The following is a 24,541-nucleotide window of genomic DNA, read 5'->3' as shown; positions in this document are numbered from 1 at the left end:
AGTTATTTCTTTTTGGTAAATTGGATTTTTTTCTAAATTTGTGTCAAAAAGGAACTGGATTCACCATTTTGTTATTGAATATTTTCAAACTGTACCAAGCTCTACCCAAATTCACCCTGGTTCTCCAACTCCTCCGTGTATACAATATGTATATGTTTACTTTTGTAATCAGTTTGTCATTACTAACTTATCACATTCAATTAACAGTGACAGTTGGTAGCGATTAGAATTCTTTAAATCATTGATATTTCTGCCTCCCTCGTTTGTATTAAACTATGGATTCAGAAATATATGTCAATTTATAACCATTTGAAAATGATGAATCAAAGCACACAAAGGCCCAAACAAAACTGGACTCATAGGGAGAGGCTTATTTATCCCTCCACTCAATGATCCAGCATCAGGGTCACAGTCCGGGTCCGAGACATGGGGGAGCTTACTGGAGCAATCCTCAATTTGATCAATAAGACCTTTAAATAGTTCACTCACCTGTTGATGGACAAAGCACAGTCCGCCCCCCGGCCTTGTGTACTGACTGAGTGCTCTGTTTACATCAGCGATACAGATCAAATGATTATTATTATCTTTAGCTACACACCACTTGGAATGATCATTACCAGCCGTCCACTTAACCTCCCCGTTACCCAGATCAGCTTTTACAGATGCAATATTGATCACTTGATGTTGATTTTGTACACAGTAGGAACCTTCACGGCCACACTGGCGGCCCCAGGTCTGGACTCTCACATCAGTGTTGTATGTTTCTGCAATAGTGAGGTAAAGATCTCCATCTGCAAGAACAACAACACATGAGTCATGGTACAGACACTATCACAGATCAACAGGTTCTCACTCCCATCTGGTAAAATACGGACAATATTACACAACATACTCCACCTTTTACATGCTTTGATTATAAAGAAATCAATAAATCTTTTCCACTTGGACTTAAAAGTTCATCTTTACATTGGTGACGTTTTTTTATACATTCTGCAGATTAGTGTTCAGTTTGAGGAAATGGAAACCAAAAGATTATTTCAAATTTGGAAACTAAATTTGTGTAATTTAGCTCCAATTGTTTATAGGTTTAAAACACATTTAGTATATATTTTTACCGTATATTCCTTGTTGTGGCCTTTCTTCTTCTGAAACAAACAGTAAAATAGTTTGTGTTAGGGTTGGGTACCAAATTCAATACTTTTTTAGGCACCGAATGAATTGCCTCCTTAGCATAGAGTGCTGAAAAATACCTTGTCATTCAATACCAAATTTCAATACCTAAGGAGTGAATCTCATCTGCATCAGTGAGCCAATCAGCATTCAGCATGCTTCTACCAAGATCTAATAATTAACAGTCTAATAATAATTGAAACGTTACACGTTGTAGAGACACGCAGGTGTAATCCTCTTTATATCTGAGGCAGCTGTGTTAACAGTCGATAGTGTCCCTGACATGTACAGACAAAGCCACAGATTTGGGTAGTTAACGATCTAACCGTTAAACTGTTAACTGACAAAAGGATTTTTGACCGATTAATTCTGTCAGTTAAATCATTAAAACACTAGCCTGGCTCCGCCCTCCTTCGTACTTCCGTTCAATTTTCATTTCTTTCATTCACCACTTTCAGTACTCCGTCTGGGTTTGTGAAATATTTGCGGGTTTTCTCCGGCCAAATCTTTATTGTCCAATCAACGAACAGAAGGAGTTGCTGAGAGCGATGGCGTTGAGATCATGCTCTAGTTTGTAATTCCGTAGTGGCGGCGGAGAAAGATGCGAGCCAAGCCATTCGGTCCGTTGTGAATATCCAGAAGTTAAAGCTCGAGCAAGAACAACCTTTGCCAAGTTGTGTTGGTGGCCATGATGTCGTGGCCCTCCTCCCCACGGGGTTCGGGAACAGTTTGATTTTCCAGCTCGCTCCGTTAGTGGTGAAGGAGTTGGTTAAGGCTAACGCTAGCGATGCTAAGCCGACGTCACAACCAAACGTTAGCGATTGGTTACGGCAGATCCAGAGTGGCTCTGGGCAGATCCAATAATTTTAAAGTTCAGCAGAGTACCTGCCTTCAAGGAAGTTAACACTTGTCAATGGAGAGAGGTCAGACTCTCTGGACAAATGAAATGGACCAGAGTCTGGTAGGACCAGGCTGATGGACCAGAGTCTGGTAGGACCAGGCTAGTATACCAGAGTCTGGTAGGACCAGGCTAATGGACCAGAGTCTGGTAGGACCAGGGTCTTTAAACCATAGATATAGAACAATAGATATGACATGACGTCATAACTAATGGGACTAACTGGCCGCCATCTTACTAGTACTGTTTACAATTGGCACCTATAGGCAGCAAGTATGCTTATCAGCTGTGCAGCACCTAACTGCTTTACAAGAAGGACCGAAGAGACCCAGGAGACTGGCATCACTTTCCACATGTCAGTAGGAGTAGATAGAGTATTTTCTCTTCTTTTTTTAACTATAAATACAGAAAAGTTGGTGAACGAACTAGCTAGCTAGTAACGTTGCCTAGCAACCGTTAATGGACCGGCTGAGATGTCAGTTATTGGTGATTGCTAGCTAGCTCTTAACAGCATTTATGAACAGCAAACATCATTTTAGTTGATTGATTTTTTACCTCAAATAGGACGTTAAGTAACGTTAACGTTATAACAATTGTTTTTAACACGTTGTTAATATTACCCTAAATTGACTGCTATGCGGCTGATTTCACTCAATCTGTGTTAAGTTTTCAGTTAACTTAAAGTTAACGACAAGTACTCTTCTTTACTCCTAAATCTCATTTTATAATACCTCAAGACAAATCCAGCAAGCTAACAGTACGTTAAAATGTAACGTTACACACAGAGTAAAGTTACGTTACACAAATCAACATTAGCCACATCAAGCTACTAACCGACCGACCAGTAACACTTAACCTTACATTTTCATCAGCTAACGTTAGCTCCCCAAACATTAGCCATGTTGAATCATGCTGTCAGTCATCATATATTAACAGCTATTGTTGTCAGCTTACATCATGCCTTTACACGACTCTCCTTTCAGCAAAGCAAATTAAAACTTAATAATCCATGTCTTGATGAGGTAAAGTAACGTCAATCCAGAAATGATTCCTACTTCAGCAGCAAAGTCTTCGCATTACTAGCTATCGTAAATGTAATTTTTCATAACGTTAGCGCAATAAAAAAGACAATTGCGACAAGTCAGCAGTTCTGGTGAAGTCATTATAGCCTTTATCAACAAAAACTCATTGAAGCTAGCAAGGCTCCTCAACTACTCCGTTCATCGCCAAAACAAACTTCATGCCAGTTGACAGTAAGAAAAAAACCCGCCAAAACAGGAAGTAGTAATTCAATGGAATCCAGTCTTTAAATATTTATATGTGAAAATAAGCTATTGAAAAATAGGCTATAGGCCTATAATATGCACACACACACATTTACATGTAGACAAAAAACCTGAGGTAGCCCAAAAAAGATTATTCTCTGATTATATAAACATTTTACTCTTAAAAAACAGTCTGAGGAACAAACTGAACAATACCATCCTATTTAAGGGCCAATAGGATGATCAAAAACTCACAAAAATGTGTATGTATGTAGTTTGTGTATGTGAGTGTGCTTGTGTGAGATAAAAATATATTTTGCACAATTTATGACATAAATAAATGTATTAATAAATTACAGTTGGATGTTTCTCTCATGTGTCTTGTCGTAACTACCTCTATAGGCCATAATACTGAATCTATTTAGGATTTCTACATTAAAAAAATATTGTTTAATGTATATTAGCCATTCAGAATAACAAAGACACTTTTTACATATTAAGTTCAGGCAAAATTGAAAAAATACTTTTTTTTACCTGCAATATAAATGCAAAATTATGAGATTATCTTCAATTTCTTGCTTGTTCTCTTGGAGCTATATCAATCAAAATTCCACCCAAATCTCTATTTTTTGTTTCGTTCTAGAAAGGCAGAGTTGTCTTATAGTCATTACTTTGAATTAAAACCACTATTGATGTATTGGTAGAAAAATATAAGGATTATGAAGACAACATGAGCCTCTTTCCCCATTGGTTCCAATGGAAGCAATTCTAAAACTTAACCCCAGTAAGATGGCCGCCAAGTGGTTCCATCCTGGAATGGAAAGTCAGAATTACATGTCATATCTATTGTTCTATATCTATGTTTTAAACAATATTATTAAAACAAAAATAAAAAGGTTATTACATTTCTTTTTGCATTGTCAAAGAAATATTTGTACCTGCTAGTCAATTTGCTAATACTAACTTTGCACTAGCAAGTTGCGTTTTAAGCAGTTTTTTTCTGCTATTCGTACAAGCGGTTTCAGAAAAGTGTCTGTGTGTGTCCACGACAATGCACGTAACATCGTGGCTTTCCATGGAACACAGAAAGTATGTCCGAGCCTCCTGGATGAGTGAACTGAGACTGCTTGTCAGTTGATAATCTGTTAACGAGAGTCAGCTATCAGCCAGACAGTTATATAAACTAAAAACTCTTTTTCATTTGAGGGGAAGAGTCTCTGACACTTTGACAGGAACCTTTCTGAAGACTGTTGAAGCATGAAGTCAGTGAGCTTCAGCAGCTACAGACATTTAAATTTAACCAGTTCTAACAAGTCACATGCTGTAATGAATTATGATAAATGTACTTCACCACCCACCGCTGATCTAAAACTACAGTAGAAGCTTCTCTCAATCATTTCACATAACATTTGATGTTAGAAAGCCCACATTGTTAATGTATTGTTAAATTGTTTATTGGGATAAGTTCCATTCAGTAATAGCCAGTTCTCTGTAAGTTTCTATACATCCTACGCTCTTGAACGTACCATAGCACAAAACTCAATCTCGCCTAGGGCAACTTAAGGGCTAGAACCGGCCCTGCAAGCCATCACCTCCCGTTAGCATCCCATTGACTGCCATTCATTTTGGCGTCACTTTGACAGAGAATAACTTTACATCTGAAGCGTTTAAAGACTCTATTTGTCCGTTGTTTATTTCTAAAGAAACACGACAATGTATAAAAGGCTCCATTACCTTGTACCTCACGTTATGGCTCCGTAGCAGACACTTTTATAAAAATAGGCTAACGATTGGGTCATAACCACGAGACTTACTGTCACACAGTAGAGGAATTACCGTATAGTACAGGAGAAGCTCACAGGCAGTTTGGACTTACATTAGCTGTTTAGTTTAATTACTAATGTTAACTAGCATGTTAGTGATCAATAATTAGCCCGTGCCTATGTTATCTCCTTACATATACCTACGCTCTCCGTCTCTGTAAGATTGGGAATGATTGAGATTTCTCTTGGCACAGCTACCAGAAGACTTCCAACTTTCAGACAGGTTGCTCACGTCACATCTACGTCTTCAAGCTCAGTTGGAGGCTGCTCAGTAACGCTCAGCCAGCACCGGGAAAGAGACTTCTAATATCCTTCACTGGTCTCCGTCTAGAGACACGGGCTCTGCTGGTCCACTTCTTTTACTGTCTATGGTGAAAACTCTGTGCTGTTATGCTAGTTCTCCAGTGGATATACATCTCCTTTGCCTTTCTCAACATTCACCTCTACTTCCCTGTTTATTGCTGTGTGTAAATGACATAAGGTGAGATTAACGACATTATACTGTCTGACTGGATGCTAACGTGTACTGTTTAGATGTGCATAAGTTAATGCTATCTCTGTTGTAGTTATTAGCGTTGTTAAAGCTAAAATTCACAGTGGGTATAAGTTAGCAGAAGGTTTGATATTCGAAAAATATGACCTGTAGTAAGTAGTAGCCTGCCATTGGCAACTACTACAGCAATCAGAATGAGAAAATGTCTTTTTATAGAATTTTGGTGATTTCTTTCCTGAAAGAATCCCAGTAGGCCTAGTCTATGTCACCAGCCTGAGCAATGTAATTTGTAGACGGTCCCTAACTCTGCCAACAGCCGGAACGTTGATTGAAGTGCTGTTTTCGCTCGTAAATCGGTTGCAACGAGAAATACCATTGTGATTTGTTTTTTGATACAGTGTCCTAAACTGTCCTTAACACTCGTAATGTAGTGGACTTTTATTGAAGAAACTGAATTGGGGGTAAGTCGAAAACGAATATCCTGCAAATATCAAACCTGCTGCTAACTTATACCCGCTGTGAATTCACGCTGTCTGCATGCATCATGTGAGGTGATTTGCGTACGTTATATGATTCCTGTGATATACTTGAGTACCGAATACAGTCCTTCGCTACCTTAGTTACCTTATTATGTTTGTGTATATGTATTTGTGTTACGTATGGTGTTTGCTGTAGTGATTGTTACTTTGTATTATTACAGACCACAGCTAAATAAATCAACCAAACAGGACGTCTGTATCTGTGTTCTTTAACGGGAACACCAACCCCACACCTTGCCACTCTAAACCAGTTAAATTCCTGGAGACAACCCAATCTCTCCTTTTCATTTGATTTCCACAGTAAAAATGGTTCTTAATCTGATTCAAACCATCATGCAGATATCTCACCTTTATACAGTTTCTTAGCAATGCTACGAAACAGTGTTCCTCGTGCTGATGTCAGCTCGTGGATTCTCGCTCCTGGTGTTGTGTTATTCTTTGTAACATTGATAAGCTCTTCATGGAAGTCAGCTGGAATATGATCATCAAATGGGAAAGCTGAGATGTTCAGCAGGTGTTGACCTTCAAATAGTACAAAAAGACAACATTAACATCATATTCAAATCAACCACTAAGAGATGAAGATTATGAAGATTTAACTGAGAATATTACCTATCTTTTTGAACTCGTTGTACTTGAATGTTACACAGATAAACGTCTGAGCATTTGCAGTTCCGGTGGATGGCCAGAAGTTATTATCTCTTTTGAAAGGGAATTGTGGTGTGCTGTGTAAGAGCCAGACTCCTGTGTCCTTATTCATCATCACAACTCCTGAAACATCAACAGATAGACACAGAACTATAGACTGATGTTTAAAGTCCTAAAATGTGATTTCCTGACTGTTTTTAATATTATGAACTAACAGATAATAGACTAGATCAGTTGCACTGCTTATTGATTTAGTTCACTTGAATGCATCAGTAGATATTACTTCCTCAGCTTGAATCTCCTGTGGGCGACGCAAGGAGAGGAATCGAGGAGAGGAATCAAGGATGCACAAACTGGGAATTAAAGTTCTATTCACACTGAGCAGACTCTGTCCTCTGTGATGAAAACATGACGGAGGTTCAGAGAGATGCTTTCTCTACTCACCTTTACTGTGGCCAGACTTTTGCGGAGCATTTTTTCCTGGAGGTTGATCGCTGTAGCTGATGAATCCAAAGTCTGCTGGCTGTAAATGATGCAGAATGAAGAGAAGAAAGTGTCAAAAACAATGATTTAATGATTAGGATGTACATAGTTAAAGGCATACGCCACCGTTTGTTGAAACAGGGCTTATCATGGTCTCCCCTGGCTGTAGATAGGTGAAACAGGGCTTATCACGGTCTCCCCTAGCTGTAGATAGGTGAAACAGGGCTTATCACGGTATCCCTAGCTCTAGATAGGTGAAACAGGGCTTATCATGGTCTCCCCTAGCTGTAGATAGGTGAAACAGGGCTTATCATGGTCTCCCCTAGATGTAGATAGGTGAAATAGGTCTTATCACGGTCTACCCTGGCTGTAGATAGGTGAAATAGGTCTTATCACGGTCTCCCCTAGCTGTAGATAGGTAAAATAGGGCTTATCACATTCTCCCCTAGCTGTAGATAGGTGAAATAGGGCTTATCACGGTCTCCCCTAGCTGTAGATAGGTGAAACAGGGCTTATCACGGTATCCCTAGCTCTAGATAGGTGAAACAGGGCTTATCATGGTCTCCCCTAGCTGTAGATAGGTGAAATAGGTATTATCACGGTCTCCCCTAGCTGTAGATAGGTGAAATAGGTCTTATCACGGTCTACCCTGGCTGTAGATAGGTGAAATAGGTCTTATCACGGTCTCCCCTAGCTGTAGATAGGTAAAATAGGGCTTATCACATTCTCCCCTAGCTGTAGATAGGTGAAATAGGGCTTATCACGGTCTCCCCTAGCTGTAGATAGGTGAAACAGGGCTTATCACGGTATCCCTAGCTCTAGATAGGTGAAACAGGGCTTATCATGGTCTCCCCTAGCTGTAGATAGGTGAAATAGGTATTATCACGGTCTCCCCTAGCTGTAGATAGGTGAAATAGGTCTTATCACGGTCTACCCTGGCTGTAGATAGGTGAAATAGGTCTTATCACGGTCTCCCCTAGCTGTAGATAGGTAAAATAGGGCTTATCACATTCTCCCCTAGCTGTAGATAGGTGAAATAGGGCTTATCACGGTCTCCCCTAGCTGTAGATAGGTGAAATAGGTCTTTTCACGGTCTCCCCTGGCTGTAGATAGGTGAAACAGGGCTTATCACGGTCTCCCCTAGCTGTAGATAGGTGAAATAGGTCTTCTCACAGTCTCCCCTAGCTGTAGATAGGTGAAATAGGTCTTCTCACGGTCTCCCCTAGCTGTAGATAGGTGAAACAGGGCTTATCACGGTCTCTCCTAGCTGTAGATAGGTGAAATAGGTCTTCTCACGGTCTCCCTTGGCTGTAGATAGGTGAAACAGGGCTTATCACGGTCTCCCCTAGCTGTAGATAGGTGAAATAGGGCTTATCACAGTCTACCCTGGCTGTAGATAGGTGAAATAGGGCTTATCACGGTCTACCCTGGCTGTAGATAGGTGAAATAGGGCTTTTCACGGTCTACCCTGGCTGTAGATAGGTGAAATAGGGCTTATCACGGTCTCCCCTGGCTGTAGATAGGTGAAACAGGGCTTATCACGGTCTCCCCTAGCTGTAGATAGGTGAAATAGGGCTTATCACGGTCTACCCTGGCTGTAGATAGGTGAAATAGGGCTTATCACGGTCTCCCCTAGCTGTAGATAGGTGAAATAGGTCTTCTCACGGTCTCCCCTAGCTGTAGATAGGTGAAATAGGGCTTATCACTGTCTCCCCTAGCTGTAGATAGGTGAAATAGGTCTTCTCACGGTCTCCCCTAGCTGTAGATAGGTGAAATAGGTCTTCTCACGGTCTCCCCTAGCTGTAGATAGGTGAAATAGGGCTTATCACGGTCTCCCCTAGCTGTAGATAGGTGAAATAGGGCTTATCACGGTCTCCCCTAGCTGTAGATAGGTGAAATAGGTCTTCTCACGGTCTCCCCTAGCTGTAGATAGGTGAAATAGGTCTTCTCACGGTCTCCCCTAGCTGTAGATAGGTGAAATAGGGCTTATCACGGTCTCCCCTAGCTGTAGATAGGTGGGCCAACATGCATTGTTTTAGTCCGGTGCAACACCGGCAGCGTTTCACTGCATCAATCTGGATAGACTTGTGCTATCAGTAAATGTATTGTTGTCCAAATAATAGATATATTGTATTGTGATAAAACGTGGGATTTACATCCCTAGTATGTAGCCAATCCAAAGAGGGGAACAGTAAGGTGTGGGCGTGTCAATGTGTCAGGTAGGGGTTTGTAACTAAACTATACATGGTCCAATCTGCCCCAAATTATTAATGCTTTTAGAGACATGGCCTGAGGACATCTACAAGTCAATAATAGTTATAGTCATAGCGCCCCCTACTAGAAACAGGAAGTTAGCCCTGATGCCACATAATGGAAACAGGAAGTGGTGCACAATTTGAAATATGTAATTTCTAGGGCTGGGCAACGATTAAAAGTTTTAATCACGATTAATCATGATTAATCGCATTGTTACACGCAAAATCCAATAATAATTCAAAAGTAGTGTATAGCGCAATTGTATTTTAAATGTTCTTCCGTATGAACTAAAGTGCCATAACATTTGTTCTGCAAACACTTAACATCAACATTTTGTTTATACAGCAGCAGTTAAATAAAATATTTAGTGTAAATCTCAACTTAAACAATGTAATAAAAGCAAATACAAAATGAAAGCTTATTGCCACTGCCAGGGCATTCATGTTATCCTGTTTGTTATATATATAATTAAAAAAAATATATATATATAAAAAAAAACTGCCCACAAACTCCTGAGCCACAATCATAACATTAAAACAGGCAATTTCTTTCTTCTTCTTTGTGATGGTGCGTCTTGAGGGAATCTCATACCTGCCATAATTTCTTGTGATTCTCCATATCACTAATGGGCCTGCACGTCTGTAGCTATCCACTTTGCTATGGCGTTTGTTAGCTTCTCTTTCCTTTGTTTATCTATACTTCTCCCACACACTGCATCTAACATAGTTGTAGTAGTAGTTTGTTTCGTAGAATGATTTGCTGCTATCAACTGTGTGTATTTAGTGCATTTAGGTGATATTTCAGACTGGAAGTACTCCGGTGATAAGAAAATTGGTCGACTGTGCCGTCCGGAAGAACTTTAAAATGAAAATGGCCATGTACAAGTTCCGTACCCTTCTCCATGTTTGAAGTTTGTTCATTCGCCAATTCTTTTCTTTTCTGTTCCTGCGTTACTGCGCGATACAATAATTGTCGGCATTAATTAATTAATGAGTTAACGCGATAATAACACGTTAACTTGCCCAGCCCTAGTGATTTCCAACGCTATGCACTCCATGGAGGGAATTAAGTCTAACTTCTGCGTGCAATGTCCAACGGTCATGGAAATACACGGCCGCATCGACTGGTGAGCTGCCGGCACACCTGACAGATGCAGAGTACGAGGGCCCGTTCATCGGAGCTTGGAGCTTTAACTCTGAAGTTTCAGTTTCAGTATGTTGAACAGTTTCAACACAGCAACACATTACTTTTAAGGAAATCTAGATAGTTGATGCTTTTATAATTAGTACAGACCATCATATCTATCCATCAGTTTGAGTCATGGTTTGATTTTCATCAAAATACAAACAGATCTGCAGTTTAAACATGATTCTCACCATTGATGTGGTAAAAATGGGCCGCAGGGTGTTTGCCAGGACACCATCATCAGCGTTGATGTGCTTATTGGGATCTTTAGAGGTCTTCCCATTTGAATCAATGTAAATATATTCCAAACCCGTCGTTCTGATGTTATTCAGTTTGGGTGCCTTGTAGATGATGTACCTGATGATGATGATGAGAAGAGGAGAGGACAGAGACTCATGAACACTAAACATGAATCTAATGTAATCGATCACATGCATGTTCAGAGTGACCAGACTTCTCTCTACACCCTGAATATATCTGGAAACAGGAAGTTAGCCTCATGTTGCAAACATCATCCGATTTACATGAAATCTATATTGTCTGGTCCACACTTGATATAAAGCCACATATTGCATGTTTAGTGCAGGGTGAAACAGAAAGTAGTTGCAATTGACTGGTGTCCCGCTAGTACACCTGACATGCCGAGGGGTGCAAGGGCCTGTTCATCGCTGCTTGCAGCCAAGGCCGGCGATTGCTATAGGCGACCTAGGCGATTGCTATAGGCGACCTAGGCGATTGCTATAGGCGACCTAGGCGATTGCTATAGGCGACCTAGGCGACTGCTATAGGTGACCTAGGCGATTGCTATAGGCGACCTAGGCGATTGCTATAGGCCAGTGGTTCCCAAACCTGTCCTGGAGTACCCCCAACACTGCACGTTTTCTTTGTCTCCCTAATCAAACACACCTGATTCAACTCATTAGCTCATTAACCCATGTGACAATGAGCTGATGAGTTGAATCAGGTGTGTTTGATTAGGGAGACAAAGAAAACGTGCAGTGTTGGGGGTACTCCAGGACAGGTTTGGGAACCACTGCTATAGGCGACCTAGGCGATTGCTATAGGTGACCTAGGCGATTGCCTGGGGCGTCAGATGTGTTGGGGGTGCCGTGTCCCCCTTAGGTCTACTTCCCATTAATAATAGAATTATGAATGACAAGCAAAATAAAACGTGTCTATTCACACGTTTACTTGTCAACCTTTCATAGCCACTTCCCTAAACTGTCTCATTCAGAGACCAGCGTCCCAAATGAACATCAACAAGAGCAGAAATCTTGCTCAAACACATCTGAAATATTACAGTCGAGGGGTTTATTAATTCATTAAAGTTAATTCATGTATCATTCAGGTGAATAATTTTAATATGCACATTTAAGGAGGTTATTTCCTCAACAAAAGAAGCAAAAGTGGGAAGAGTAAATGATGCTAGGCTACATGTGTGCTGACTCAGATATAATTAGAAAAGTCGATCTAAAGGAGAATAAATAGTTAAAAGCAAAACAGAATGCCTGAGAGCCTTACTGCAATATATTCCATTATGTTTTTATATTTGGATTGTAATCTCTGTTTCCCTTTAGATAAAGATATTTCCAGCATAAATTGATTCAGAAAAAGGTAAAAAACAAAACTGAATCTCGCCTAGGGCAACCAAAGGGCTAGAACCGGCCCTGCTTGCAGCTTTGATTGTAAAGATTATTTTTGTGCTGAACAATTACATATTTGGGCTTGGCATGATTGAAAAGTTCCAAAAATGTGCACACAGGTCAGACCTGGCGAAAATTGCAATTGTTGGTGGGAACATTTTTCTCATCTAGAGGAACATATACATTTTTTGTGAAATTTCTTTGCCTGACGTGTGCGTGGCATGGTTGCTCTATAGTGCCCCCTAATTATTTTTTGCCTTTGACCGCATCTTTGACACCCTTAATATACTTGAATACTCACAAATGGGTCATGTGACAACAGGCCATTTTAGGCCCTTTACAGGTATGGACGCTTTTTTGAAAACCGATTCAACAGATTCCTCCGAAATTGGGTCAGCAGCATGTCAAGACTTTTACGATGCCAAATTGCAAAGCTTCGTCCTCGGACCCTAATAAACTACTTCAAAGTAGGAGAAGTAGTAGTAGTAGTAGTAGTAGTAGTAGTAGTAGTAGTTGTGCTGTCTCACCAGTCCACTTCTCCGTTGTTGTGGTCTCTGCAGGTCACGTCTTGTCCATCAGCGCTCCAGCAGAGCAGACTGACCGTCAGGAAAATCCTCCACATAACTCCCTATAGAGATGCAGTGAAATGTATCTGAAGTTCTCTGGCCCAAGTTGCAGAAGCTTGGTGACGTGGTGACTACGGACACTGTCTGGAAGAAAGAAAATAATGAATCATATTCAATTCAATTACATTTTTCATGTCATAGCAGGGCACTGCAGGGCGTTACAGGGTGTAGCAGGACATAGCAGGGCGTAGCAGGATGTAACAGGGCACTGCAGGGCGTTACAGGGTGCTGCAGAGCAGGGTGGAGCAGGACCACGGCGACAGCTGCAACCATTATTTAGGTACCACTCTAATCCAAGGAAATATGCTGGGCGAAAAAAAACATAAGGACTCCAGGGAATAGACTCCCCAGAGCTAAGTTAATAACAAGCATTTCTGGGACATGGATGCACACAGATGGACAGAGGAGAGAGAAGTTCAGTGTGTCAAAGGAAGGAAGTCCCCCGGTTATCTAAAACTATAACAGCATAATTAAGAGAGACAGGTTAAGGAGAGGAGCCTGGTCGTGATAGAACTCTCCCCAACCTCTACTTTCGTATGAATGTAAGGTAGTATGTTCAGTTATTAGTTATGTCAAATACATGTGAAAATCCAACTATAAAATTAAAAGATGATTTTTTAAAAGATGTACAGTCACTTTGCTAAATCACTAAAAAACACAGAGATGATTCTTTTTTAAACATGGAAAATAAGACAAACATGTTCAGTTCTCTCTTGTGTTTCAGAACTATTAGATTCTGAGTAAAAATATAATTGAAAAAACTGTCCTTAATTTAAATTCAGCTTGTTTCATTTCAATATTACTAAAATAATCATATGTTCTGTTATTAGTTATGTCAAATACATTTTGCTCATGCATTTACATCTGTTGTATCTTCTGATCTGATCATTTTAAATTTCCAGTTTCCAAGTGTTCTTACTGGTGTTGTTGTTGGTCTGTGATGCCGAGGAGGCAGAGAGCTGATTATATATCTGCAGAGAGGACGGATGCTCAGTGGTCACATGGTTTTACAGAAACTGTCTCAAAGAGAAACAGCTGAGTCATTTGGTAGGCTGCAGTGAAGTCTTTTTTTCATCTGGTATATGAACGTATGTATCATTGTAAAGTAATTCCAAATTCAAAGTGTTCTTACCTGTGTTGTTGTTCTGGGATGCTGAGGAGGCAGAGAGAGCAGAAAGCAGTTTATGGGTACATCCCAAAGTCTTTAAATTGCATCCCCGATTCCTCCACTTGCCTCCCATCTTAGTCCCTCCCACCGAGGACGCACGGGAGAGACGCGAGGAAATCATCGGAGGACTGCTGAGTCATTTGATAGACTGCAGTGAAGTCTTTTTTTCATCTGGTGATGGTATCCTTTTAAAGTAATTGTATATAGTTAATATTATTAGTAACAGCTGATATGTGCTACCTTAAATCTGTCATCTCCTGCAATGAGAGGACAACAAAGCCTACAGTACAGAGTCTCCATTGATGTGGTTTTAATGTTTGTGGTGTCAAATATATGCCACAGAGACACAGAGCAGGTAACAAAAAGGGAACCGTCTTCGTCCTTCCACATATTTCTTTTCGTTGTTACTATCGCCAGTTGCTATAAACCGACCCAAAAGTTTAGGTACTTTGAAAGAAAAGAAAGTACTTTGCTGAATAAAAATTGTTCTTTTACTGGTCAGCTGAAGAAAAGGCTTATTGATAATCAGATACGTACAGATTAGACTTCTGACTGCCGGCTTGCAGTTTGTCTGTTAGATTTTTACTTGCTGTCTTTATGTTATATGTTGTGTTTGTTACTTATTGTTATGCATTGTACCTTTGTGAATATTAGTCTATATATAGGGCTTTTATGTGCTGACTCTAATACGTCATTTTTATTTTATTTTTTAGGTTTCCATTTTAAAACTGCCCATGGACAACAGATGAAAATTAATCAGGAACTTCAGATCCATTTCTCTGGACCTCTTCCTGGGTTGACCCGGACTTTAAAACACAGGTATGGATCACAGGTTGGATGATTCTGTCACGTCTTGTCCCTATGTCAAGTTTCTGTTTAGTTGGTTTCATGTTTTCTGTTGGTTTTCCATTCCTGTTTTATTTTCATAGTTCCTCTGTCCTTCCATGTGTTGTCTTGTCTTACTTCCTGTCTTTTGTCTTTCCCGCCTTTGTTATTGTCTTCTCCGCCCTGATGTCTTTCACCTGTTCACCAGCCCTTGTGTCACCTGCCCTTTGTTAACCCTCGTTTACTTACTAACTTACTGTCGGGTCATTGTCTTGAACTGTCGTGTCGTGGTCTGTTTAGCTCTGCGCTTCTCTGTTTTGGTATGGTATGTTTGTCTGTGTTTCCAGTTTGTTCCAGAGGCCCGTTCCAGAAAGCAGGTTTAGTGAAAACTCTGAGTTTGTTAACCCTGAGATGAGGGAAACTCTGGGTTTTCCGTTCCAGAAAGAGAGGGAACTTAACCTCAGAGTCAGTTACTATGGTAACTTAACCTCAGAGTCAGTTACTATGGTAACTGAATCTGTGAACCTAACCTGGTCAGGAGCAGTTTTTCTTCAAGAAACCTCGAGTTTCTCTCAGTCTCCTCCCTCTCAGAGGGAGGAGAAACTCATTTCATCATTCATTCATTCATTCAGTCTGTATCAGGCGCATTTTAATGCAGTTTTATCTGCATGAATAAAAAAACGTATTGGTTTATATTAGGCAGATTATAAAACGTTTTTTTCTCAAACATGTCATGTCCTTTTGTCGACGATCCCGTTGATGAAAAAGCTGTATTAATTCACAGAGAGTTTACGTCGGTATTGAGTCCCGACTATAGATGTATTTTCATTTCTACATAACCGATTTGAGAGGTATTTTTTATCACAGTCCATTAGATATGTAGATACCTTATCTGTCCTCATATCACTAACATCAACCATCGTGGACAGGCTTTAACATCCAAGCAGATTCTTTGTATCGCATTACGTTTTTTGCGAACAGCAGTTTTCTTTACAACAGTGTAGCGATCATACTGTAATATTAAAGCCACTGTTGAGCCATCAGAAAAGTGTGACTCGCTCTGGAACGTTTTTTAAACGTTTTTGTAGTGTTCCCTGGACAGTAGAGCCATTAAAAAGAAATACATCATTATACATTATAGTTCTGTTAATGATCATGGTGCTGCAGCCTCCGAATGGGATTAGTAGGCTATAGCTAGTTTACTTTTTCGCCCGCAGGATTGCACCTAAATGAAATTATAGGTGTAATACAATTCCAGTTTTCACCAGTAATATTATGTTAACTGTGATTAAATATGAAATTAATATACTGTGAATGCGTACTGTTGTACTAATGTACTCTCTCTTTTGAAAACAGCAGCCGCTGTCTTGCTTTTTTAACGAAATACATGTTCAAACTCACTGTTTGTGCGCATGAGTATTTCCGCCGACCCGTTTGTTTGTGGTTGTTACCATGGTGAATCGTAGAATCATGGCTCCATTCATACTGCCTTTTGTGCACGCGCGTAACCCTGAGTGAACATACTCCGAGTTGATTGAACCAACTCAAATCAGCTGTTCTGGAACCGAAAACTCAGAGTTTCCATCTCAGGGTAAATCAACTCAGACATCAGGGTTAGACTCAGAGTTTGGTAAACCTCCTACCTGGAACGGGCCTCTGGTCTTTTGTGTCCTCAGTACTTTTGGAAAGTTTTTTCCTGTTTTTTCAGGACGCTTTTTGTTGTACCATTGCGTAATTATGTCTTTGAACTCTACACTGCTCCTTCTTTACATTTGGGTCCATGCCTCGCCACTCCCGTGACAGTTTCTGAATCAGTCGGTCTTCCCGTTTGTTACATCAACAGACCTTTCAAAATGTGTTCTTAAAAAAACTAAACAAAAGGTAGTTAAGTGTTTAATAGATGACCATTGATGTGAAATGTTTAATGATGCACTCCTTAATATGTGCCGTATGGCATAATGTGATATGCTTTATGTATAATATTGCATAATATCCAGTCTATTTCACTCAAATGGAGATGTAACTGTGTGAATGAATGATAAATTAATTAATGTGAAAATACCAACTGGGAATTTATCAAAAACTGATGAATGTCTGGTACCAAATTTAAGGATTTTGAAATGTAACGCAGCAACTATCAGGTGAATGTTTATATCTTTTGTCCCCTACAAGCCAAATTCCTCACTACTTAATTACTTTAAAACCTTTTGTAATAGCGATAATAAAAACAGGATGATGTGAACTTGAAGCCCAGTGAATGTGGTGGTGTAACTGTTGCTGTAATTGTGTGTTTTAGGGAGTTATGTGGAGGATTTTCCTGACGGTCAGTCTGCTCTGCTGGAGCGCTGACTGACAAGTGACTTGCAGAGACCACAACAATGGAGAAGTGGACTGGTGAGACAACACGTCTACTACTACTACTACTACTACTACTTTGAAGTAGTTTATTTCTGTTCTTTTTTTCAGCAGAACAATAAACATATGGGAGAATTAGCAGAGTGCAGTGAACTCCAGATTCAATTTCTGATTCAATGTCATATTTCAGTTGCAAAACTAATTATCTCTGATATTTCTACAAGGTTCCCTCTTACCTGCTGCATTATTAAAAGTTTCAATGTTTACATAAAAAATTGCCCCAAAGCAGTAATGTACTTTTTACTGAACATGAACACACTACAACAGAATAACACAACAAAGTTGAACTCTCCAGACTCTACAGTCAGAGAGTATTTAGTGACATTTCACTAAATAGGGAGAGGGAGAAAGAGATCTCCGTCGGTCAGATTTGAACCCTGTGGCCTAATAATGTTAAACTGATTATCTTTGGATTGTGGACAGAACAACCCTGCGAGGCAATTAGAGCCCTCTTACCTGAAAAGTGTGGTGTGTGTGTGTGTGTGTCTGATATCGGTTGCGTAAGCTGTAGTGTGGGGGTCCTAGATTAATTTACTGTCCTACCCGGAGAATGAAGTCACACACCAGAGCTGTTGTTGGGTTCTTAAATGATTTTTAGCTACAGTAATACAGCCAATAATGACACAACATAGCAAGAGGGAAGGGAGGGTCAGAGCTGGTTTCTTATGTCTTTTACACAGTGTTGGGGAAGTTACTTTTAAAAAGTAGTGTTTGCTCGTTACTTCTTAAAACAGTAATCCATTACTTTACTTAGTTACCCCCTATGGAAAGTAACTTTTTGTTGCTTTTAAAAGCAGGCGTCTCTGGCAGAGACTGAAGTTAATTATACAAAAGCTATCTTTAACCATAAAGCCAGTCTCTGGTTTATCAGTGAAATGTCTGAACTCCACTGCAGATTCTCTCCTCACAGAGGGACGGCTGAAATCCTTGCGTGTCCATGCAGCGGTCCACTGCGTGTATGTATGAGCCCATCTCCACTGCATCCATCTGTAAGGTTGTCAGCTTTGTGTCTGCCTAGCTCAGAGAGCTCAAAGCCACGAAGCTTAAAACACTATCAAAAGTTAGCTTTGGCTGCTTCTCACTTGCCATGATTACTCTGCTACCAGCCTCTGTCACGTCCTGTGTGGAGCTTGTGAGCATGCAGCCCGAGAAGGCAGTGTCGCTGTCAAATCTGTCCCTGGGAAAAGTAACGTTGCGCCGAAATGAAAAAGGAACTACATTTCATTACCAAATTTTCAGTAGTAGCGCATTACACTACTTTTTACCCGAAAAAGTAGTTTGTTACTTTGTATCGCGTTACACCCAACACTGCTTTTACATGCCTTTATTTGTAGACTTATTCAATGAAAAGGGTTCTCAATTTGGTAGTGTGACTTTTACATTTTTAGTCAGAATTTGCGTTTTGAAGTATCTAAACTAAATGTATGACTTGGTTGACGTTGACCATTTGTAAGACCCGGTCTCTGTTGACCTCTTCCAGAACCAAGCCTCCGTTGCGTGTGGGACTTTTAAGGCAGAAAGCTGTTTTCCCATCAGGCACCGAGTCCTAGTTCACAGGCACAGAGTCCTAGATCACAGCCAACTGTTCACCAATTCCTCGCAAAGCACAATAGCACTTTTACAACTTTATAAAAGATTAAGTTATAATTACCTCATTCAAACTTCTTTTAAGGGAATTGTAGAGCCATTGTATAATGGATAATGGAGTACAAATCAAGGCTTCCCCACCTCTCTTGCCATTACACATGTTCTTACATCATAAAGTAAGCAAAAAGGAATCTAAACAGAAGACAGTCAGACTTGTTGCACTCTTGGTTATCATCAGGGCCAGACGGAATCTGCAGATGCAGAATTTCACAGATTTTCTGCAGATTTAGATTATTTTTTTAATTAAATGCAGAATGTTAACATATCTTCATCACAAGCAGAAACACAGTCCTCTAAATTCCAGCAAATTTTCCTTTTGCATCACTGCCCAAAAATCTGCAGATTGCGTTAGTGCCTGGTTATGATGTACCTTGTGTTCTAAACGTATGACTGGTGTTTACCAGCTGTTACTAGAGACCGTTCAAAGGTCAGAGAACCGACCACATGGCTCGTTTGTTTAACACAAGCTTCAGATACATATGAACAGATACAGGGGTTACTATAGTATCATCTCTCAGTACATGGTGCATGGACAATGTTCTACACTTTTTAAAATATATAGAAGAATCACAAAGTGATAAAATACTTCATAAATGCAACACTTTAAGAGTGTAATATACTAATATGATAAAAGGAAGAAAAAAATACGATCTTCAAGAAAATTATAAAATGTAACTCTTTAAAAGTGTAATAAACCAAAGAAAGATTGGTTTCAGGATTCAGGATTATGTAATCATTCAGTAAACACACGTTAAGAGTGTGTACTAAAAAAGTAATATCGGTTATTTAATTCAAGCAACATTATGATTAAAGCAAAAACTTAACACCGTAAAACACAACCCGTTCTCACTCCCATCTGGTAAAATACAGACCCTTGGTCAGGTGGCTTTTGACTCTAAAAGTCTCCTTTAGAGTCAGATTTAGATGTGGTTGGTTGGCACTTTTGGTGTCACTTTTTGGTGCTTTGGATCTGGACGTAGGTTTAACTGACAACAACAGGACACTTAGGTTTAGGTTAAGATGGTTGGTGGGGTTACAAAATGTACGTTTCAGGGACACGCGGGACAAGAACAGGACCTGAACCCCGGTCTCCTGGGGGAAAGTCCTGTATTGTTTGACCCATCCCCCCCAAAACCTGCATCCTTATGCAGCATTTCAGCTTTCCTACCACTCTCTAGAGTTGCTACCGTTGTCTCTCCTAACACTACGTCATCTCACGGCGCCGCTGAGCTGCTGCTCTGCCCGCTGCGTTCCAGACAGACGCTGAAGGGGGGGTGTTAGTGTTGGGTATCTGACGGTGAGAGACGCTGTCTAAGGGTCTGTATTTTACTGGTTAGGAAACAGGCTGTAAAACAGTATTTAGGAAAAACATGATTACTTCTTTTCAGACAATGTATGTGTGGATCATGTCTGTCAAACTACTTCCAGGATACCCACAATGTCGGCACACGTATGTTTGTTTCTTATTATCAACATTATTGGCTTGATAATAGTTACCATTATTTTTTATTACCAATTGAATCTAAGCCCTACGGCCTAATGGGGGACATCGTCCTCAGAGCATCTTCACGTGGACACTCTGTCCTCCTCTGCTGTTATAATATAAATATAAGGTGACTATATTATTGTTGGGCAGATGAACTTGTAACGTTATAAGAATCATTATGATAGCTACACTGGCTAACTGTTGTAAATGAGTAGCTGTAAATCAGAAGGTAATCTAACGAGTCTGCTGCCAGCAGGACAGTAATGTGTCTCAGCTCCTGGAAAACAGAAGCCAGAGTACAAATCACAATTATTAAAGATATCTTATGAGTGGAATCTATCCCGGAGAACTCAAAACAGCCGCTCGCTCCTCCTCATCCTCCCGTTTACCTGACAAAACGACGCTGGACTTTCCATCTACTGAGGGTGAGCTGTAAGATTGAAGTTTTAACTTATGACATCGTTAGACCTATTTCAGCTAGGGCAACCCTTAAAATGTTAAACGCATAAACTCTGACTTAAGTCAGAAACGTTCAAACTATTAACTTACTACATCAACACCGACTTGAATTGGTAGCAATTATAATTTTTTTGAAGTTATTTATATTTCTGTCCACCCTCTTTTGTATTTCACTATGGATTTAGAAATATATGTCAATTCATAATAATTATAAAGTGAAAAACCGAAACACACTCAGACCCAAACACCAGAAAAAAAACAGGAGGAGAGGCGTATTTATCCTATCGATCATTAATCAGAGTCATCGTCACAGGCAGAGCCAGGGTCAAGTTTAGCTTTCTTAGCAAAATATTGTGTAAGGTCAGGGGACGAGTGACGCTTTAAGGGTCTTGGGCAATCCTTAGTTCCAGCAATAAGACCTTTAAATAGGTCACTTGCCTGTTGATGTTCAAAGCACAGTGCCCCCCCCGGCCTTTCGTATTGGGTGACTGCTCTGTTTACATCAGCGATACAGATCAAATTATTATTATCTTTAGCTACACACCACTTGGAATGATCATTACAAGGCTCCCACTCAACCTCCCATTTATCATTCTCTTTACCCAGATCAGCTTTTACAGATTTAATATTGATCACTTGATGTTGATTTTGTTCGCAGTAGGAACCTTCACGGTAACACTGTTGGCCCCAGGTCTGGACTCTCACATCAATGTTGGATTTCTTTATAGTACTGTATGTCTCTGCAATAGTGCGGTAAAGATCTCCATCTGCAACAACAACAACACATGAGTCATGTTACAGAAACTGTTCACATCCTGACAGTTCAATACTGACTGATGTTACACAAAATACAGTAGGACACTGCACAACACGCTCAAGCAAACTAAACACACACTGTGTGACTTTACAATTTACTCTGTGTGACGTGGATGTTATACGACAGTTCTGAGGTCTGTACTACGAAGCAGGATTTGGCGTTAGCGAGCTAACTTAAGGCTCAACCCAGGATTTTCTGTACTACGAAGGTGGATCAGTTATCGGGTTCAATCGCCGTGGTAACTCATGCTGAATGCCTAACCTGGTCGGGAGCAGGTTAAGTTGGAGATCAGATATCAACCGGTGTTAAAGCCCCGCCTACTGACCAATCAATACTCGGTTGATAACGGCGTCACCGTTCTTTGAAGACCAGGCGGAACTCGGTGCACTGAGCGAGAGAGAGAGGGGAGAGAGGGGTGCGCATATAAAAGTTAAAACATTTAGAGACCGACAACCCCGTTAACATTCCCTGATGGGTATTTTTATGAAATGTATATATTTTAATGGGAGGGAATTACATCTCGGCTATTTGTCGGCATCTTGAGCCGTGTGGTGCCAATGCGCACATCGGTTTGAATTATGTTTTTATATTTTTTATTTGCTCTCACGATCGCTTCCACTGCCAGGGTTGCAATTGAAATAACAGGCTAAAGCAACGGCAGTTTATGGAAAGCACCAGTGTAATTATGGTCAGATCTTGTTCCTGACTGATGGGGAAGTGATATTAATAAGAGTAATTTACGCATCTACAGCGTCAGCAATTTTTTTTTTTGCCAGCTTTCCTTCCTGTTTTAGGAAGCAGCGACTGTATTGTGTTTTCTCTGTAAAACCGTGTCTGTGTTCTTCATATTTATGTAGAATTATAGTTTGCTCTTCTTGTTTAAAATATGCGGCTCTGGTAGATGTTTTGCGATTGGTCATGGTGCGCAAACACCGCCTCTTTTATGTGAACGCGTGCGTCTCTAGATTGGACAAACCTGGGTTGATTGAACTTGTTGATAACCACCTTCGTGACACCGGTTATCCGGGGCCGCAGTTGTTAGGGTTAGTGAAGCCGGATTACTGAGAGAAATCCAGGCCATGTCGATCTTGCTCCGTAGTACAGGGGCCAGGTGCTGTTTACGTGTTTTATATCCATAAATCCATAGACATGGTGAGAAAGCTCTGGCCCTAAATCAATCAGTTGTCAGGATAGAAAACTAAATGTCTCGTCCCGTGCTTCTAACAAGCTAATGTCAGCTCGACTCCAGTAAGTAAGAGACAGTGGTCAACGTCAAGAAAGATGTTTATATATGCAGCATTGAATTTATTTGCATTATGTTAAGGGAGGAGGAAGATAAACAACGTGAGCCCCTCAGTTTTCTACATCCTTTATGTCACACTTTTCCCTCAACATTCAGCAATGTGACCAACATGACATCATAACATACACGCCACTGTCTAAATTGGCGTGTCATACACTTCATGAGGTCAGTCTGATGTGACAATAAGCTAATCAATAAATCTGTTCCACTTCCATACTCAATGTTTAGAGTATTTAAGCTCTAATTGTTGAAATATATGAAAATGTTGAGTTTAAAACACTTTTAGTCACCGAGAACAACATTTAGTTACCAAATCTCGTTGAGTCCTTAAGTGTGTCCTGTCTAGTTGTAGTTGGAGTTGTAGTAGGTTCTGAAAAACAAACCGTAGAATTGTCAGTTAGTGTCATCTTCTTTACACCTGAGGCAGGGTTCATTTGTATTTTGTGTTTACAGCCCATAATGTCCCTGACATGTACAGACAAATACATTGAAAGAGTCTCTGACACTTTGATGAGAACTTTTGGGAGGTTTCCTTTCTGAAGACTATTGAAGCATGAAGTCAGTGATCTTCAGCAGCTACAGACATTTAAATTTGGACTTTTATTTAACCAGTTCTAACCAGTCCCAGGCTGTAATCAATCATTAAGATAAACATACTGATGTTAAACTACACTAGTAAACTTCTCTCAACCAGGTCACATAATATTTGATTTCCACAGTAAAAAATGTCTCTTTTCTTTGTAACTTTGTCTTTACTAAATTAGGTAATGTGATTCAAACCATCATGCAGATATCTTACTTTTATATTCATACAGTTCTTTAGCAATGCTACGGAACGATGCTTCTCCTCCTGCTGATGTCAGCTTCTGGATTCTATCTCCTGGTGATCTTTTCTTCTCTGTAACATCTATAAGCTCTTTAAGGAAGCCTTTTGGAATTTGATGATCAAATGGGAAAGCTCTGATGTTCAGCAGGTGTTGACCTTCAAATAGTACAACAAGACAACATTAACATCCTATTCAAATCAACCACGAAGACCATAAATATGAATATTTAACTGAGAACATTACCTATCTTTTTGAACTCCTCGTACTTGAATGTTACACAGATAAATGTCTGAGCATTCACTACTCCGGTGGGTGGCCAGAAATTATTATCTCTTTTGAAAGGGAACTTTGGTGTGCTGTGTAAGAGCCAGACTCCTGTGGTGGTTTTATCCATCATCACAACTCCTGAAACATCAACAGATAGACAGACAACTATTGGCTGATAGAGGAGGATTGTTTAAAATCATAATATGTGATTGCCTGAATGTTTATACTTTGTTTCCTGAATGTTTATTACTTTTGTAATACTTTAAATAAAAGATAAAATACTGAGCTTTGTTGCTGC

At 40.1% G+C, this 24,541-nt stretch overlaps 2 protein-coding genes across 2 annotated transcripts in view; both read right to left on the bottom strand.

Annotated features, from left to right (window-relative positions):
- Positions 1 to 200: 200 nt before the first annotated feature.
- Positions 201 to 13,116, bottom strand: LOC307157370 (deoxyribonuclease-2-beta-like). Its single transcript, XM_079869266.1, has 7 exons — positions 12,931 to 13,116; positions 10,952 to 11,117; positions 7,281 to 7,359; positions 6,801 to 6,959; positions 6,537 to 6,710; positions 1,116 to 1,145; positions 201 to 791 (listed from the first exon to the last, which is right to left on the bottom strand). Exons 1-7 carry the CDS (start codon positions 13,023 to 13,025, stop codon positions 295 to 297), a joined length of 1,200 nt encoding a protein of 399 aa, XP_079725392.1. The 5' UTR covers positions 13,026 to 13,116; the 3' UTR covers positions 201 to 294.
- A 4,706-nt stretch (positions 13,117 to 17,822) lies between these two features.
- The window catches only part of LOC307157646 (deoxyribonuclease-2-beta-like), a gene marked incomplete at its 5' end in the record, with an annotated part of 35,959 nt that continues 29,240 nt past the window's right edge, over positions 17,823 to 24,541 (bottom strand). The window contains 4 exons of the mRNA XM_079869572.1: positions 17,823 to 21,796; positions 23,460 to 23,519; positions 23,949 to 24,131; positions 24,220 to 24,381. Coding sequence (XP_079725698.1) covers positions 21,321 to 21,796; positions 23,460 to 23,519; positions 23,949 to 24,131; positions 24,220 to 24,381 — 881 coding nt within the window. The 3' untranslated portion in view covers positions 17,823 to 21,320. The remainder of the gene's footprint in view (positions 21,797 to 23,459; positions 23,520 to 23,948; positions 24,132 to 24,219; positions 24,382 to 24,541) is intronic.

The sequence above is a fragment of the Squalius cephalus genome, assembly GCF_949319135.1.
Source record: "Squalius cephalus genome assembly, chromosome: 4".
NCBI lineage: Eukaryota > Metazoa > Chordata > Actinopteri > Cypriniformes > Leuciscidae > Squalius > Squalius cephalus.
The sequence above is the reverse complement of the archived record's forward strand: the minus strand, read 5'-3'. Positions and strand labels throughout refer to the sequence as shown.